The sequence below is a fragment of the Squalius cephalus genome (genome assembly GCF_949319135.1).
Source record: "Squalius cephalus genome assembly, chromosome: 9".
NCBI classification, from domain to species: Eukaryota; Metazoa; Chordata; class Actinopteri; order Cypriniformes; family Leuciscidae; genus Squalius; species Squalius cephalus.
The window spans coordinates 19,129,440-19,150,009 of record NC_137130.1 but is presented as its reverse complement, the minus strand read 5'-3'; the positions used below and the strand labels follow the sequence as shown (position 1 = coordinate 19,150,009).

General features: G+C 38.0%; 1 protein-coding gene across 4 annotated transcripts in view; it reads right to left on the bottom strand.

Annotated features, from left to right (window-relative positions):
• tmeff2a (transmembrane protein with EGF-like and two follistatin-like domains 2a) overlaps positions 1-20,570 on the bottom strand; it is a 67,453-nt gene continuing 46,883 nt past the window's right edge. For 2 of the 4 annotated variants that reach the window (XM_079881602.1, XM_079881604.1), the window contains exons 5-10: positions 9,388-9,487; positions 2,945-3,093; positions 2,554-2,613; positions 2,312-2,435; positions 1,751-1,909; positions 1-883 (exon numbers count right to left, since the gene is read on the bottom strand). In XM_079881602.1, the coding sequence (XP_079737728.1) occupies positions 787-883; positions 1,751-1,909; positions 2,312-2,435; positions 2,554-2,613; positions 2,945-3,093; positions 9,388-9,487 (689 nt within the window). In that variant the 3' untranslated portion in view covers positions 1-786. The remainder of the gene's footprint in view (positions 884-1,750; positions 1,910-2,311; positions 2,436-2,553; positions 2,614-2,944; positions 3,094-9,387; positions 9,488-20,570) is intronic. The other 2 variants (XM_079881603.1, XM_079881605.1) reach the window with 1 other exon arrangement.

The following is a 20,570-nucleotide window of genomic DNA, read 5'->3' as shown; positions in this document are numbered from 1 at the left end:
CACCCAGGCTGATTTTATTTGATCAAAATACAATAAAAACAGTAATATTGTTACAATTGGAAATAACTGTTCTATACTGCAATATTTTAAACATTTGTGCTGCTTAATATTTTTTTGTGGAAACTGTGATACATTTTTTTTCCAGGATTATTTGACGAACAGAATATTAAAAAGAAAATCATTTATTTGAAACACTATAAATGTCTTAACTGTCACATTTGACCAATTTAATACATCCTTGCTGAATAAAATGATAAAAAATTGCTGATCCCAAACTTTTGAACAGTAGTGTACATGATTACATTACATTAAAAACAGCAAAATAATTGTTGAGATTGATTTTGCTGGGCCTGTCGAAGCCTCGCAATGTTTATCTGTAGAAAATCATTTTTCCAGTCCCACTAGAATCACCTGAAATGACCTTCAAGCCAGATCCTTCAAAAGTCATATCATCCACAAAGGAATAAACACACAGTGCTTTGTGATATAAATTATTTATTTACATTACAGAAAAAGGACCCCATCAAGACAAACAAATTAACTATTGGAAATATTACCCATACTTAACCAAATAACAGGACTTGTCCTATCATGTTGTCCTAAAATTCTCTGTTTGTGTCCTGTGCCACAGGTGCAAGGCATCGTGTGTAGAACCCATCGTCCTCCGTCCCTCCATCCCATCATCCAGCAGGATGCAGTGTCTCTGTGGGGACGGAGATTGAGTGTTTTTATTTTCTGTCCAAACTACGTTTCCCATGATTCTCTGCTCACGAGCGGTCACGGCGCTCAAATGAGGCGGGTGGAGGCGCGCAGGGTGTTTTCAGAGTTGTAGTGCATTGTGTTCTGCTTCTGCCGGTTGATTCTGTTGGTCCGTGGGCACTTCCTGTGGAGGAAGCAAAAGGACGCCCTTATCGTACATATAACTTATGTATATTTTTACTGAGCAGATTTTTAAGTGACAATATGTGCATGGCATATATGAAAAGCATCACAACCTGCTGTTTTTCTGTTTTAACAATAGCCTACATGTAACTTGCTTCCACCAGGCAGCTCTATATTATTTCTAATCGAAACGATGCCTGGAAGAAAAAAACTTTTGCTATAAAAAACTCTTCTAATGTTTTTAAAAGAATGTTTCATGTATTCATCTGCATTAGTATTCATCAGATTTCCACAGCTATGATTTGAATGCTCACCAAGGCTGCATTTATTTGATCAAAGATACAGTCAAAACAGTAATATTGAGAAATATCATTGCAATTTAAAATAAATGGTTTCTATTTTAACATATTTTAAAATGTAATTTATTCCTGTGATGGCAAAGCTGAATTTTCAGCATCATTACCCCAGTCTTCAGTGTCACGTGATCCTTCAAAAATCATTCTAATATGCTGATTTGCTGCCCAAAAAAACCCATTTCTTATTATTATCATCAATGTTAAAAACAACTGTGCTGCTTACTATTTTTGGTAGTGTATGTAGACTGAAGATCTGCGGTTTAATCATCCACCCATCACTTCTAATCATGATCCATGAACATACTGATAACACTCCCTCTTCTGATGAGCATTTCAGTTGATGGGTGAGTTATTTAGTGCTACTTGAAGTGCTTTAGATTTCACTACCACACACACATCCTTCAACAATGACCTTTCACAGAGTGTAAAAAGACTCCTGCTGGCAGGACCTCGCACTCTATAAAGAGCTGCGAGTGTGTGTGATCTACATGAGGTAGTGTGTTTATACTCACCGGGTGATACACAGCACCACTACACATATGATGGCCACCTGCAGAGCCCCAATGACAGACGCGATGAGGACGTAGCGGAGCTTTCCAGAGCCAGGCACCACATACAGCACATTATATTCCTTAGTTTCACACTGCGGACCGCTGAATCCTGAGTGACAGCTGAAGAAAGAAACACAGCATTATGTACTCGTTAGATTAGATATGTGTTTATTTAGGTTGTTTTAAAGAGTCCACGCGGTCTCTGTAATATCTCTATTCACACACACAAAATGTGTTTACTTGAGTTAAAATCAAACAAACAAACAAGTAAACTGCCAAGGAAAATTCAAATTTTCGTTTAGTTGAAATACCTAAATCTAAAACTAAATAAAAATAATCATTTTTTAAACGAGGCAGATCTTTCGTGGTTTGAACACTAGGGGGAGACAAAGTTCTGTGATACAGAGTTACATACACAATCATAAGAAGCTGTGTGCCTAAACACACACGTATTCACAAGGTATTTTTCTAAACGGGATGTGCTTGAGTGATCAGACACATCATGAGTGTGTGCGTGTGTACCTGCAGGACGGTGTTGAGAGCATGTTGGGATATTCACAGTCTCCGTGAACACAATAGTTCTTATAGTGCTCAGGGCAGGGGATGTACAATCCTCTCGCAACCTCTGAAACCTCAGGCTTCTCCTCTATAATTCAAACACAGACACACACAAATGGGTCAGAACAACTGGAATCCAAGGGCGTCGTCAGAACCACAGCACATACATGTTAAAATCAACTTTTTATTATTAAACACACATTCACCTGTGTAGTCTGTCCTGGCATATTGTCCATCTCCTGCTTTGGTGCCTGTAATCATGTCGCCTACAGGATAGAAATGAATTCAGATGTTAAAATGAACAAATCTGCCTCTGCCAGTCTGCTGGTTATATAATAAAACATGTTTTTTGTTTTCATTTGTACATTGTCATTTTGAAGATGATATTTGGAAAATTGCTATATTCCAGAGACTAATGATATGAACACGAATGGACTTGATTATGTAACAGTGATTTATAATGTTCATCTTTCCATGTGTTCTCTCTTGTTGTCTTATATAAATGCAAATGAAATGGAAGAAGACATCATGTAACAATATAAGAAATGAATACATTATATAAAGCAATCATAAATGATTTCAAAATGGTCTTCTTACCCTGACAGTGACCCAGGAACTTGACCTCGATTCGTTCCTGCCGCTGACACGACGCCTCTTTTACCTGGCAGGGGTTGTCATAAGAACGGCCATCTGACGCACACACGGGGTTAAAACTGATGTGGGAGCAGTCGATGTTACAGACGCACCTGTGTAGGGAGAAACAACACAGTAAATGCCAATTACTGTCAAATCAAAGACGGTGAAAAAGATCATTAAATAAGTGTCACACCTTGTTTGATCAAGCTGTCAGCTAAGAATAACACTTCAGACATGCAAACTGGGACTTAAAATAATTGCTGGAGGGAATTCAATGTTTCACATTTGATATTGAAGCAAAATCTTTAATGGCCTCTTTGGAAATAATGCATCTTTTTTGGCCTTTTACCAATTTTATGAATATTAATTAGGAGAGTGAGGACAGGAATTGATGGGGAGGAGGAAATATCCAAGAAACGTCAGATTGGAATGTCGGCAGCGCACAACAACACAGCTCAAGGGCTGGGAATCATTGCAGATTTCCTGATTCAATTTTAATTCTCAAGCTCAATTCAGTTAAATTCCAATTCATTCGGCTATATATCAATGTCCATTTTTCTTACACATGAAAGTGATTCTCTTTCTCTTCTGACTTAATAGAAAGATATTATTTTGTGGTACATTGTCTTTATAAAGCATCACAATCAATACAGATTTTAAGAATCAATATCAAGTTTAACTGAAGATCGATATTTAACCCATATTTAAAAAAAATCAATCATCAAACTTTTCTTATGGCCTGCAGCAAATGCATTTATAACAGTAAAATAAAATAAACAAAGTTCTGATCAGGTTTATTGTGCCCCTGATCCGAGTCTTTGAATATTGAGTAACTGCCGATACCAAGTCCCGAACCGATACTTGTATTTTCTTAGTGCTTGGTGCACACTTCAAGTTATTAAAATCAATCCAATGTATACAGGGCCGTGCAGAGAGTTTCTCAGGGGCTTAAATGTAATAAAGCGGCATCTATCACTACATAGTGTTTCCAATAGAACTACTACTACAGTAATCATAGGCCTAACACACACACACACACACGCACACACACACACACGCACACACGCACACACACACACGCACGCACGCACGCACGCACGCACGCACGCACGCACGCACGCACACACACAGAAATATATAATGTATGTATGCACTCACAGTATAAAGACATTGGTAGATGTAAATGTTACAAAGGTTTATTTTTTTTTCAAGAAAAAAAAAAAGTGAAATTAAGGTTAGAAAGCATGACACTTGGACTTAGGAAAGCAGATACCGATCAGTTGAAAAATTGCTAAATCGGCCCTGATTTCGATCCTTGAGATCGGCTCGGGACATCCCTAAAACACATTTATACACTATAGTTCAAAAGGTTGGTTAGATGTTCATTGTTTTTAAAAGAAAGTCTATTTTGTTAAAAAAGGCTGTATTTATTTGATCAAAATTACAATAAAAATGGTTATATTATTAAATATTATTGCAATTTAAAACATGTTTTCTATTGTAATATATTTTTAAAATGTAATTTATTAATGTGATGGCAAAACTGAATTTTCAGCATCTTTACTCTTCAGTGCCACATGATACTTCAGAAATTATAATATGATAATATGTTCATTTGGTGTCAAGAAACATTTCTTGTAATTATCAGTGTTGAAAACCATTGTGCTTCTTATTATTTTAGTGGAATAAAATATATATATATATAAAAGAAAAATATAAAGAACATCTACACAGCAAAGTCTGTCCCACAAACAACACCTGCCAGGAATGGACAGTTTTAAGTATTTTGTGTATTCTATTGTTGCTGGTAGTTTCAATCAATCCCACGAACACTTGTTCTTATGCCTACAAGAAAATTGCTTTTGTAAGAGCCAGTTCTGCAAAGGGTGAACATTACGACTTTAATGTACACCTCTCCATCATGAGTGTGTTAAGCTCAGCATTTTCACATTCATCCTGTGAGACTACAGTGCTGCAACATACACAGATTACAATGGTAAAAAACACAGGCCTCTTTACAAAAGGTCTGCATCAGCGGGAACGGTAACCTCACATAAACATTAACTGACATTCATAATTACCCATTTGGCTTGAGGCTGAGTGAATTACCATTAGAAGCAGATTAACACCAACATCAACAGCGTTTTTATGATCTGTCTACTCTATAAATGTTGATAAGGGTGTCAAGATTGCAAATGTAATGAGTAAAGTCTTTTTTCATCAACTCGGATCAGCGTGAAGCGAGAAGGGAAAGCTCGGAAATGAATGTGGATGGGATTGAACTGGATGTGGCAGTGATTTTCAACCTAGCACATTCTTGAGACTATCATCTCAGGGCTTAATAACTAGCACAGAGGACTGGCTTAGCAACCAAAGCACAGCGAACACATCAGCGGAGAATAATACAACGCTCCGTTTCAAAGAGGAATGATGAGTTTCAATGCTTTGATGTTCCTTCGCTCGTTTTAATGGCTGCTCTTATTCACATACCTTCATTAGTGACGGTAATGGGCGCTTACGTGCATGTGCGTATGCACGGATGAAAGGCTATGCGCTTCTGACAAGGAGACAAAGACGCATTGAATAACGGACAAAGTTTCTTACATTAGCGACAGACATGCAACACACACAGACTTTGTATTCGTGTGTGAACAAGTCATTCATTTCTGCCTGAGAGAACAAAAAATCTGTCATCTTGTCTTTACTGTGTATGTTATGTGAGTTTATTTGGTATTTCTCAGAGGAGTTGATATACAAAGTTCTGTCATGAAACTGTAGATGGCACATGCTTATAGGTCCTTGACCCAATCTGCTTGCAGTCACATCATTCTCTGTTGGGCACAGCTGATTGGTTTCTGCTGCATCAGTAGCCAATGAGCTCGCTGTTCAACATTCAAATACTTGCCAATCATTTGCTGCAGCAGTTTGCAGCGCGCTTTCAGAAACCCTCCACCTTCCCCAGCTCCACCTGTATAGATCTGCAGCTGCAGGGTGATTCATGTATGCTTGTACAGCATCAGTAGTTATGAACAACAGCAGCAGTAGCAGCATAGCAAGACCAAACACATTAACACTGTCACATTCATTACAAGGCCAAATTCTCCAATAGTTGTCATGACAGATATTAATTTGTGGTCCGTATCTTCAGCATTCAGGTGTTTCTGCTGTAGTTTCTCTCTAAAGTGTGTATGAGTCATCTGTGTGCCACTGCAGGAACATGTTGAGCAGAAATGACAATTAAACTGCCGTCCCCAGTCACTTCTCACTGCAGCAAACGGACGACAGTATAATTATAAATCTGTCATTATTTGTATGTGTGTGTGTGCTTTTCTTTCTTCAACTTTCCTTTTTAATATTTCCACCCTGCCAGTGAGCTTTAGTGGAGTAAGGAGCCGTTTTGTATTCTGGCACTACTGGAATAATGTGAAGTGACTACAAATGTGCAGATAAAAATATCTGTTTTAAATAGAGACGTTGACTGAATTGAACTATGGTATGAAGTCCACTCAAGGGCAGCTTTGATTGTTTGCCATTGCTAATTGAGATCTGTAATGCATTGTAATTTAGATAAATGCCTGGGAGTGCTGAATGTGAGATAAAACAAACAGGCGCAATGATATTGAGATGTATTTATTATGAAGCACTGGTAATGGTCACACAAGCACACGCGCACACACGCACGCACGCACACACACACACACACACTTGCTCTCCAATGTGACCGTCTGTAGTGGTCATAAAGGCTAATGTGTCTTGAGAGCATGAATATTTAATGTCGACTCTCACATTCTGGACACACACTGCAAATGCACTGCATCAACAACACACACACACACACACACACACACACACACACACACACACACACACACACACACACACACACACACACACACACACACACACACACACGCACGCACACATCAAAGATTTCCAATAGCAAATCAAGTAAAAATGGCTTTGCGAGTGAGTCCAACTGAAGGGATGAGATTTCCTTTAAAAATGTAGGTTGTTTGGATGGTAGCCTCTGTGTGTGTGAGTGTGTGTTTATCTTGTTGAGTGAGGGGATATGTCTTATTGATTTGTAAGAGCCATGTGGTTTCTCTGTTATCTAAACTTTTCCAGCATGGCCCGTGGGCTTTCTGTCTGTCCAGCTGCCCTTTACTCAAACACTTTAGTTTAGTCTCTCTCTCTCTCTCTCTCTCTCTCTCTCTCTCTCTCTCTGGCTGGATAATGATGATGGAGTCTGTACTTGTTGATGATCAATCTTAGTATTCAGGGTAATTTGTAGTTTAGTTTCTTTAAAGGAGAACTCGGCAACTCTAGCGAACTCTAGTGACTTCTTCGCTGATTTTTCCTTTTGTTGTTGCATGTTTTCCCCACGAGCTCCCCCTACAGCTGTGGGGGGGGGGGGGGGGGTATATTTCACAACACGGTCGTAAAAAACTCACTTGTGGCGGCCTCCTCCACCTCTCTACCGCTGCTCATGTGCAAAGTCACCAATATCACCAGAACAGGTTGTTTAACCATCCAAATTTATTCTAGACAGTTTTATTAAGTTAAAAAAGTTACCAAGTTCTCCTTTAACCCAATGTTTCAAATGTTCGATTTCGATTAGTAGTGTAGATAGTATCTATCTATCTATCTATCTATCTATCTATCTATCTATCTATCTATCTATCTATCTATCTATCTATCTATCTATCTATCTATCTATCTATCTATCTATCTATCTATCTATCTATCTATCTATCTATAAGTCCTAAACAACAGCCAAACAAATCAGGTGCTTGTCACTACACACACAATCAGTGCACAAACACACACTGACATGTTATTAATGCATCCTCTAGCACTGATTTTATTTATAATCTCTCATCTCATTTTTTCAGTAATCCTTTCAAATGACGCAGGGAGATGGAAAAATGGAGCGAGACTAAAAAAAGAAGGACTGCTGATAGAGGTAGAGTGTTTTTTGGTGGAGGAACAGTGAGGTGAGTGAGTCATCTGCAGTCAAGTGTATCAGAGCGAGGGGCCTGTCATGGGACCATCCCTACGACTCAGGCATAAATGCCTCAAATTGTGCTGATATCTCTGAGGAGGGAGAGGCCGGGCTGTTTCATTCTGATGCCTCCAAACACCCCATCTCTCCAGCCAGTGCTTGTTGAATCTTTAGTGAATCTACAGGCTGTCTTTGCCAAGGCCGACATGTAATTCCCTTCAGACGCCCTGAGAGAGATAGGCAGGAGGGAGGAAGAGAGGCCTACTTCTATTAGGATTAAAGAGTAGTCTCGTTCCTTCTTGCTGACAGTTTGAGCTGTTCACTGATGCCCAGGGCAATGAAAACCTCCTCTCCACATCCACGTGTGGATTTTAAATATATGATGTGAGTCAGGATATTTTGTTTACAACTCAAATAGATTCTCTAGAAATGATAACCATTTCTCATTGAATATAACAAAGATGTTGTTAGAAGAGCAAATTGACTGCTTATAGTGGTTTTCTGCTTATTTTTGACTGAATATTAAAGAGTTTTCAGAGCTGGAGCATCAGGGCTAAACAGCCATTCATCAGCAGAGATGAAACTGTCATAATTGGCCTTGTTTATTGCTCATTTCTCTCGGGCAAGTTCTGAGATTCTTTGAAGTATGTGGACGAGTCTCATATTGCCCTATAGTGTCCCATATTCCATATGCTATTACAGTACCAACAAATCATACAACCAACAAATCTCTTTGTTACTGACCAGAGAAAGCATTCACATTAAAGAAACAGTTATTGCCTCAATTTATTGAAGACTGGAGTAATGATGCAGAAAATTCTGCTTTGTCATCACAGGAATAAATTACATTTTAAAATATAGAAAAATAGAAAACAGGAATTTTAAATTGTAGAAATATTTACTGTATTTTTGATCAAATTAATGCAGCCTTGGTAAGCAAGAGACTTTCAAAAACATTAAAATATACCAACCCCACACTTTTGAACAGATTCAATACAATGAAAGTATATGGACACCAGGGCTGTCAAGGAAGATTTTCAAGGCAAGAATTTTGTGAATGACAATTTTTTTTTGACAGTTTCTCACAGACATGTTAATATGCCCCAGAACACGTATAGCATATAGTACACAGAGTGCCCTTTTTGGAGCTTAACAGTCTCTGGTCCCCATCAGCTTTTCAATGTATGAAATAGAGCAGTGTGAACATTCTTCAAATTATCTTCTTCAGTGTTCCGCAGAAGAAATTACGTCATAAAGGTTTACAATGACAATACAGTGAGTATATGATGATTTATTCAATTTTTAATTCACTAAAGAAATGCTTGGCTGGGCATCTTTTTTTAATTTTTATTTTTATTTTTTATTCTGTATTAGTTCTCCTACAGTTTGCTTTTGTGCTTACCAGACATCTTCTGCATCCACGTCACACTCCGCTCCAAACTGGCAAATGTCACAGGTGGACGTCTCCTTCTGTCCATTCTCTGCCGAACCCTCGTTCCCTGCTTGGATACACAAATAAGCTATTAAAGGTCTGACAAATATTATTTGGGGCAAGATGAGCACGCAATCACAGTCCATCTCTCTCTCTCTCTCTCTCTCTCTCTCTCTCTCTCTCTCTCTCTCTCTCTCTCTCTCTCTCTCTCTCTCTCTCTCTCTCTCTCTCTCTCTCTCACACACACACGCAAACATGCATGAATAGATGGAGAGACAGAGGACAGACATTATTCTCATTCTGCCTTTGTCTCTGGCTCTCATGAGAAGTTCAAATCCCCCACTGATCTTTCCTCAGCCTCACCCCTCATTTCATCATGATGATTTCTGATATGCCGCTCCTGCTCCCTGGCGATAGAGGCTTCCCAGGAGCCGGAGCTTAAAGCCCCTCGCTATCGCATATCTGCCCTCATCAGTGGACGGGGAAAAGCAATCCCGTACGCCATGGAATTTAAATTACGTCTCCTCCTCGGAGGATCATCATTCCCCTTTGGATCCTGACCCTCCATTATGAGGTGCTATTTTTAAAACTTATACCGCAAAGACAGAGAGATGAGAAAAGAAAGGCAGAAGGATAAAAGGAAGAAAAGTAAAAAGAAAGAAATATACTAAGAACAACGTTAAAGTCACAGGTGTATCAGTCATTATTTTGCTATATTTTTTGTCCTTCTATTGAATCTTTTTGAAATTTTTCTTTTCTTTCAGAGACCAAAAAAAAAAAAATACTGCTTAGTTATTTTAAACTGTTTAAATCCAGCAATTTGAGAATTAGTACAACTGCTCAATACAACAGTTCAATAAACTGTTAATATTTAGTCATTTTAACAGTGTAACATCATTAATAAAATAAAGTTAAGTAACTTACATTTTAGACACAATATTGCCATTCATTTGTGCATTTTGCTCCACCAATGAAAATAGTTAGAAACAAGTAGTTTGGCATCAAAATGAAAAGAATCAACTGTTGTGTCTTGATGCTAAATGAATCAGTGTTCTGACAAATGAAGTAAATTGTTCAATCATTCATTCATAGCCATTTTTTTAGTATGATTCACTGCCTCACTTACTTTAAAAACAGCCACTTGTTTTGTTCCTGAACAAATCAGTGATTAGAACGAATCACTTGAGAGAATGATTCACTCAAAAGACAACCACTGGCATAGTGATGCAACCTGCAGAGCCACTAAAAATGCCCACCACTAATACAGACAGTCTGTAAGCTCAAAAACAGACAACCAGAGAGACACAAACAACGAAAAGTACTGGTGAAAAGCACAAGTACAATGAAAAGTACAAGTGAATTCATGAAAAAGAGTAAAATAAATGTCCCTCCAAAACTGTAAGTATAAGATAATTTTACTTTATTTTGATTACTTTGTGTGAAGACAATGCAACCATTAACATCACAAGCATGCACTAATAGATCAAGCTTTGCTCCAAACACATCTCTTGTCCCGCATCATGACCAGAGCTGATTAACCCAGTGCCCAGCTTCTCCCTGAGTTGTGGCTGCATGGACCAAGGGTCTGGAAATGAGAGACGTGTCAGAGGGAAGGGGCAGTAACGGTTATCTCCAGCTTTAGATGGACCCTCTGAATCGATTTTCCCTGACCAGAAACACAGTCAATCGCCAACCCCCTCTGCTTTTATCTACAACCTCTGACAAAAAAAAAAAATCTATTTAAGAATAGTTATGATACACTATGTGTGAACACCCAAGGTCAATGATTGATTTAATATATATTTTGTGAATAATGGTAGAATTCTTAAGTCTTTCATAACCTTAAATGTCTTTGCGTTATACATTAAAATGTAGCAATCTGAGCACACGCTGAGCAGAGGAATAGGTTTTGCTTTAAATGGTAGATGGAAAGGATATACTCAAATGAACAGAAGACAGATGGTGAGTGTCCAAGAAAATGGCTCTTAATGGGACAAACCTACTTGTGCAGAAACTAAGGAGAAAGGTGGGGGTGGATTTAGGGCACAACATGGGCTGTCAGACAGATGATGAATGAAGCCACCCATCTCCTGCACAGTGTATGGAAACTGACCTTCACAACAGATAGCAAGAATGAGTGCAGCATTCCAGTCTGGGTTGGAGGAGGTGTATATGAACTAAGATCACACTTAAGAGAAGTAAAAACAGCACCAAGAGACTGGGTAGAACATGCATTTTTCCTAATCAGTATATTTACCTTGTTTTCCAGTGAAATACATATCAACATTCTTAAAATTAGATCAGTTTTACTTAAAAAAAAAAAAAAAAAAAAAAAAAAAAATTGGTCATGATTTAACTTAAATGTGGCCATAAATCCATGGGAAAGAGTCACATTTATATTGCATTTGATTTGGCTGAATGCCAGGGTTTATTGCATGGACAATTCAAAACAACCACTGGCCAATTTTTTTATTTATGGCCACAGTATCTAAATGTGGGGCTCCATAGTCAAGACCGCATAAAAGTTTTGTTTTCAGAATTTACAATTTTTCAAATTATAACTCTAATAATAGTAAGTGGTTTGCTTGTTTTGCAGTGCACATTGTACTGTAGATCGTTTCGTTTTACCCCATTTGCACCAAATGCTCTTAGAAAATGTTTATTGTTTTGTTCATGAACATGAGATGAAAATGAATCTTTTGAGTGGTATTCCTTGCAATGTACACAATGAACGAATGGATGGATGATGACTCCTGGGTCATCTAACAAAAAGCAGCTCAGAGCACGCACACACACACCATTTGTGAAATGGAAAGAGTTCAGATCACCACAGTTAAACATTTGGTGAAACAAAAAGAATCATGAGAATCTCTTTGTTAAGCTCTTCTGGTACTCCAAAAGGTCACGTTTTATCATGCATATATATACTTTGCAGTTTAAAGGTTAACATGTGATTAACATGTTACTGAAATGCAATGTTCTATTACCCTACTATGAAAAAACAAATGTGTAATGTAAGAAAAGCCTGTATTCCCTATTCTCCCTGAAGAGATGGCTCCACACAAGAACACGATGAGCTCTTGAGGGACAGAAAGGTCAAGTGAATCTCCACAGATGGAGAGGACACATTACATCTTTGAATCAATAGAGAATGTAGGAAGCATAATGCTTACAGTGGAAAGATGATAGCCTGAAAGAGGATCTTTGGATTTCCACTGATCTCTACGAGCTAATGATGCTTCTTCTATGCGGTTAATGTGACATTTAAGCATTACGCATGATCCACAGAATCGTCTTAACACTTGCTTTCTTGAGAGAATCTCAGAGTGATGAATTTTTTTTCCCCCTCCCTTTGTATTGCAGTAAAATGTTTTTTTTTTTTTTTTTTTTCTGGCAATGATTGCAAAATTCGGGGAATGACTGAATCACAAAGTGTTTGTGCATCAAAAAAGGCATGCGCATGAGTAATTGACTTGAGCTCAATCCGGCTAGTAAAAACACTACAAATATTGTAAATCGATTACTTAGAGCTTTTACATGTGCATCAGTGTAATGATACTATTTCAAATTGGTTTCTAAGCTATGGGTATCTGAGTACAAATGTTATTTTTAACCTTGTTATTATGCAATTTTTTTTTCTTTTTTTCCGAAACAAAGGGATACTCTTTTTTGTTTGTTTGAAAATATTCAATTACCATTATTGCATTGTTGCTAACCATTACTGCTAGTTTCATATAAATGTCATATATTTGTCATATCTACTCATTATTTTTTAACTTATTTTACTTTCAGAGGACTTGATTACTCATATTTTGGATGGATAATTTTGTAGTTGAGTATTACAAAAATCCCCAAAATGTAATATATGACTAAACATTTTGAGAGGATGTATATTACCACATTTGACCTGCAAACTTGTCTGATAAATACAGTACCAGGCTCTCAATGTTCCAATCATGTAGTCATCAACTGAGTCTTCACCACATTGGGTCCATTATAACCCACTTCACACAAATAAGGCTCTGTGAGTAACCCCGTCCAATTGGGAAAAGCATGTCGTAAAACCCCCTCTGGCACTTTGCCTCTTCTATCCACACCTGACAGCATAGAAGACCTTGCCAATGACCCATTTGCGCATGTAATTACAGCAATCCGCTGACGACGGTGGCGCAGAGCGAAGGTGTCTAATTTTGTGGAGTGCTCCCAAGGCTCTTTTCTTCCACTGGCTGACAGCTTTTGGAGAGCGTTTTGAAAGCCAGATGAGGGTTTGAATTGGCAAGAGCAGTAAGAGCCAACGTGCGAAATTCAGGAAAGAAGGCCTGAAACGGGCTGCCCTTCTTCTAGGGATTAGGGAAGAAGAATTAGGAGAGGAATTACAGCTTAAAACTTCATTTTTTCCAGCTTTGACCAGATTAAGCACTGCTCGCAGAAAGTCTTCCATTGAGCGCCTATAAGACCCAGCAGAAGATCTATGAATCAGTTTTACTCTGGGTTATTACAGTGCACTAAGGTCAACCATGTAAAATAAACACACAGATTCCATATCGCTCAGAAAGACTTTTACCATCACATATAAATTAAATGTATACCCCCCACATAAGCACCATTTCACTTGCATTTGATACAGCTGTGTTGTGTCTCTAGAGCTCTCCATTATACTCCCATGAAAAGTGCTACGAGTTTCAGAGCCTCTTACATTCACACACAAACCAGCACGTGTGCTGATCTCCAGCTCTGACTATGATCGGCCCCTGATGGCACCCATAATAGCACTCGTGATGGAGCCACTCTCAGTAATATAATGGAAGAAGAGTGCAGGGGAAGGAAAGGAGATGAAAAGTAGAGGATGACGAGAAATGAGAGGAAAAACAGGATGAAATGAACACCATTTGATGTTTGTGGTATGTAGCACAGAGAACGAAAGAAAGAAAAACAATACAACCAAGTAAACATGACAATGACGGAAAGGGTTCGAAAACAGATGAAGAATAAGAGACAAAGAGACAGACTGAAAGAGAAAAAAAACACAAAGGGACAGAAGAAAACATCTCCAGCAGCCAAGCGGTCGATGGACAGTCAATAAAGTGTCACTTTCTGCAAGCTAAGAAGCCAGCCTTGATGAAGGGATCTGACCAGGATTGAGGCTGAAATTAACATTTGAATTAATGGCCATATCAATTAGTGCTTTACCCACTGGATGACCTTCCCTAAACCACACTCTCATATGAGACCCTAAAATACCACAGATTAAAAAAAAATATACATTTGATAAGAATTTCTTACATGCATAGCTGTGGAAAAAGACTGCTGAATTTTGAAACTTTGAAGGAAGATAGGCTCCAGCTTTCTGCTATTTAACAAAGCCTACATTAAACTGTTGTGTTTCCACTTCCTTGTGGTCTTGTGTCCATAAAGGATATATATATATATATATATATATATATATACAGGTGCTGGTCATATAATTAGAATATCATCAAAAAGTTTATTTATTTCAGTAATTCCATTAAAAAAGTGAAACTTGTATATTATATAGACTCATTACATGCAAAGTGAGATATCTCAAGCCTTTATTTGTTATAATTTTGATGATTATAGCTTACAGCTTGTGAAAACCACAAAATCAAAAATTAGAATATTACATGAAATCACAGGTTTTGGTTCTTTTGGCAGTGTGGGCAGGTGCAAATCCTGCTGGAAAATGAAGGAAGCATCTCCATAAAGCTTGTCTGCTGAAGGAAGCATGAAGTGCTCTGGAAATGTCCTGGTAGACGGCTGCGTTGAGTGGACAGCACAGTGGACCAACACCAGCCGGTGACACGGCTCCCCAAACCAACACAGACTGTGGAAACTTCACACTGGACTTCAAGCATCTTGGATTGTGTGCCTCTCCATTCTTCCTCCAGACTCTGGGACCTTGGTTTCCAAATGAGATGCAAAATTTGCTCTCATCAGAAAAGAGGACTTTGGTCCACTGTGCTTTATTAAATCCAGAGTCAATGCAGCCGTCTACCAGGACATGTTCAGAACACTTCATGCTTCCTTTATTTTCCAGCAGGATTTGCACCTGCCCACACTGCCTAAAGAACCAAAACCTGGTTCAATGACCATGGGATTACTGTGTAATTACTGTGTGATTTCATGTAATATTCTAATTTTCTGAGATTTTGATTTTGTGGTTTTCACAAGCTGTAAGCCATAATCATCAAAATTATAACAAATAAAGGCTTGAGATGTCTCACTTTGCATGTAATGAGTCTATATAATATACAAGTTTCACTTTTTTAACGGAATTACTGAAATAAATCAACTTTTTGATGATATTCTAATTATATGACCAGCACCTGTATATATATATATATATATATATATATATATATACAGTATATATATATATATATATATATATATATATATATATATATATATATATATATACAGTATAGTTTTTCATTGATCATTTGATCCTCAGAAATAAACAGGCAGGTTTTGCTGCTGTGCAAGTTTTGCAGTTTAATTTCAATAAATGGATTAAGAACATAAAGCTTGTGTCTTAAAAAATCAAGGAGCATTTGATTTCCTTATACAATGACCTCTTTATGCCCCCCAATAAATTCTCCCAGCACACCCCCTGCTGCAGTGAATCATGTTTGTCCGAGCAGAAAGATGCTGGCACCTTGTCTTTCCATCTGAACTCCCAGGCACAGAGAGCAGTTGAGATGTTCCAGCACTGTTGGTGCCAATCTTTGCCATCAAGCCCCACTAATCCTTCTGGCACCACAGTGCCAATCTTTCACTCCAGTTTTACCCGCTGATCTTTAGAAAGATCCAAATCAGTAGTGCAATGCAAGCTTCTGGTACACAAGTTCTAGCTGCTATAGGATATTGCAGAGAGGATTCCATAAAATATGATAGAACTTAATATGATCTCTTTCATAAAAATGCCATGTTTCATTCACTTTGTTCTGATTGTATATTTATAAAAAAACAATGTTATTTTCCCTGAAGCAGATCTTATGAACTCATTTGACGATGAATGATTTAGCAAGGATGACGTGAGGTTTTCCACCTCAGTACAACAACAACTAGTTTTTTTCTCTCTATCAAGTTAAAGGTCATTTCACAACTCAAAGGAATATGAAGTCATTGCTCAGAGACTTAAACCAAATTTAGATATTGGCCTTTAACAACATCTGCCCGCCAGGGACCTTTTAACACCCAACAGATGCACAAACGAAACACAAATGAAAACAAATGAAAGCATCAAAGGTTTTGTTAATGATTTTCAGTTTTTTTCAAGGTAATTAAAGCAACAGATTTCCAATAACTGGAGAATATGTAAAAGTATGGTATTTGGGGTAAAAGGCGCCCCTGTTGTTGGGGAGAAAGGAACAATAATTAACATGATAATAAATATAGCTGCCTGACTTTTACATTTGTTGACATGACATGGTTAGATGGGAAATATCATAAAAGTTGGGTATATAACACTTGATGTATCAAGTGTTTCCATTCAGTGTTTTTTTATGTGATATCCCAAAATAGTGACTGAACCTTTATGTGACAAGAATACAGTACACAGTAACAAACACTCAAACAAACACACACCGCAACTGTTTTTGTGCTAAATTTAAAGTCCTAAAAGAAATACAATATGTTTTTATCACTTTAAATCATTCACTTTATTCAAAACTGATTATTCTTTGTTCTTTAATAAAGTTCTTGCATAAATTAGATAGTGTGGATCTTAATTACCTCCCCATCTTGTATTACTGTACAACTCACCTCAGTACTAGGTAGATTGTAACAACAGAATTCTTTGTATTTGACATAAACTCACATAGGGCCCTATCTTGCACCCAGCGCAATTGACTTTGTACACCGACGCATGTATCATTCCTATTTTGCACCCAACGCACAGCGGACTTTTCCCTCCACAGACGCACGTCAGTAAATTAGGGAATGAACTTGCGCTGACGGGGGCGGTTCAGCGAAAAGAGGAGGCGTATTCCGGCGCAAACATTCCCTGGTGCTATTTTGCAGTTCCAGAAAACAATTCCGTTATTCAGATGCTATTTTAAGGGCGAATGCTTGGCCATAATGTAGCGTGTGCACAACGCACATAGCTACACTTTGCTTCTCTCATCTACACAGACGCAGTAGTTGCCATTTTTGCAAACCATACATAATTACAAGGAAAAATATTCCACATGGGGGAAATCATTGTGGTGTCCATGAAGATGTGAAAAAATAGGCATAAATCTAGCTTACACATTTACCCAAATTATTATACGCCTGTTTAACCGAAGCTAATTTGGGTGGTTTTCTCCCATCCCCAATGTCACTTCTCTGTCTTTTACTGCCCTGACGAGAACGTCGGTCTCCTCGGCTGTGAGGCGTGCGCCTGGCAAATGACGATGACGCTCTGATTGGTTTATTTCACGTTACGCCCAAACCACACCTATGAGTAATGTAGCTACTTCAAACCAACCCATTTTAGATTTGCGAGATCCGCCCACAAAGTTATTTGCGTTTCGTGTTTCGCGTTCGATACTTGCATTTCAGATCGTTAAAATAGGGCCCAAAATTGTGTAGTACACATCCAAGTGAGTTTTGTTTTTAGTAGACAAATGTGGCTAATGTGTATCAAAGTTTGAGAGATCTTTAACAAACAACCACTGAGTTACTGATGCTGAAACAAAAAGTGTTACTTCCATCCCCATTCTCCTCTATGCATGTATATATGCTTCTAGGATTATAATTTTCTTTTGAAGTGGGATGTAATCAGCAAGGTTTAACACCTTTTTTAGCAAAGTAACTGATTGACAGGCGAGTAGGTGGTCCTTCGCTGCTGTGCATTATACTGTAGCATTACACTATAATTTGTGAACGTGGCCACATGTTTCTGACACTCTGTTTGGTTTGAGTGATTTGATCACTTTGGAGCCCATTTGCACCAGTAACCATTGATCAGATTACAGAAACAGGGTCTATTAACAGAAGGCACTAGTAGTCAATAATCCTGAACCAGCTGCAAAAAGCCTTAAGAAAGTGGACAACAGATGTTAAAATATAATCATCCATTATGCCTCTAGCCCACAAATAACCCCTACCATGTTACAGCAGAAATGTGAAATTCTTTTCCATTTCAAAACACCTCCAGCTCCAGCACAAACTCCAGACTCAAGCCCAGCGGAGCTCCTCGCTTCTCTATTTTGATTTTCTATTCAAAGACAGATAAACAAACCACCAACCTCAGCGGATTTTGCAGATGCATCCCAGGATAAATGAGCCTTTAAGAATTGAAAGCTATAAACAACCAAGCCCTTAGATGTTTACATTTCAAACACAGAGGTTTGTCTCCAAGGAGTTCAGGCTTAGCTAGTTCCAGTAATTTGGGAGATGGAGACTGCTGTTATGATGGGCATTCCTGCACCACTGAGGGTTGATGCTTTACTGATTTTAACCAGAACAGATTGCAGTCAGTTAGTTTTTAGTGGCACTCAAGAAATGAAGCTCACTATTATCAGAGAATAGTGTCCTTGTAAGATCCATGACTGGAAAGGGATTAAACTCCTCATACTGTAGATGCAGCCGCTGAAAAACTACTCTATTTTCCCCAGTTACTGTATAAATGCTTCTAGTGTTTCCTTCTGTCGCCTTATCTTTCTCTCCATACATTTCTTTCTCATCTCCTGGACTGTAAATCTCCATTTTCTATGTTGATATAATTTATTCTGTCTATTTGCAGAAAAAATTTAAACATCTCTTTGTCTGCCATTTCTGTTTGGTTCTACTGTATGTATATAAGCCAAAATGAACTCTGCTCTTTTCTTTCACTTTCTCTTGTGACCTTGGGGCCATTTTGTCACTTCCTGCCACGGCTCATCAATCACAATGTCTCCTGACCCGTCTAGAGCGCTAATCTCCATATAATCCCACCATTACCGTGAACGGCTCATCTTTTTGTGTCTAGTGTGATTCCTGTTCATCCTCTCTGCCACTTTCCCACTTTCTCCAGCCTGCCCGTATCATTATATTGTATTTCCCAAAATACATTTTAATAGAAATCCCCTTCTGCCCCAAGGATGACCCACATTAAAACAGCACATTTATTTTTGAGCGACAGAAGGTTCAAACAGCCCCAATACACCTTTGTCTCATTTGATTTGGCTCCTTCCACATGTGCCTGAGATTTACATTTCATCTGTGGAGACCCTGACTATATTAATAACTCCGGAGGTATTTGTCAGAGCTCGGAACGAATCACGAATGAGTAGATGCTGCCATAAAATGATTGCATTTTCTCTTGTTGGGGCTGGAAATAGCTTAGTCTCTGAAATGGGTTTTCACAAAGGCAACAAGGGCAAATCTATGTCTTGTTTGTGATAAGAACAAAGTGGAATATGAAGTCATTTCTATTTTCAATGTTATTTTCAATTTTCATACTTTAAGGAAGCGCTAAATCCCTTTCATTCAGCTATGGAGAATAAGAACAGAAAAAAGTGCTTTGATCTGCGTGATCAAATCATGTAAATTCATTCCACACAAATCAATTAAGTTTACTTATTGTTTTCCTTTTCGGTTTAGTTCAATAATTATTTGTTAGAAAACATAACTTGTTCATGTGAATTCAACATGATGGAATTGTGGAATGGAATAATTATATTTTAGTGACCCAATTCAGCAGCCTCAACATGCCTTTATGCTTGCCCACGCCATGATCCATTTTCATTTGTGTCACATTACTCAGTAATATTACTACATTACTACCTAGCTATCTACCAACTAACAGCATGTTACCGGATGCTAAATAATAGCTCATTGACTAAAGCAATGTTCTTCATGGAAACGGTTCTAAATCAAATCATAATTGGACATTAAAGTCCCCCCTTTCTAAATTTCAACATTTTACTCTTCAAATCAAGTTTAATTTTTTTTTAAGTAAATGGCCCGCAAGTTGTGACAAAACAATCAAGAAAATAGCTTCAGTTTAACCAAGTTAACTGAACAAGCAGGAATTTTTTTTTTTTTTGCACTTTATGAATTCTGAGAGAAATAAAATAAGAGAGATTTCATTCCTGCTTTAGCAACTTCTTTGCTATGGAAGCTCTAAATAAATGTAGCGGTACACAAAGGTGAGAGGAAACATT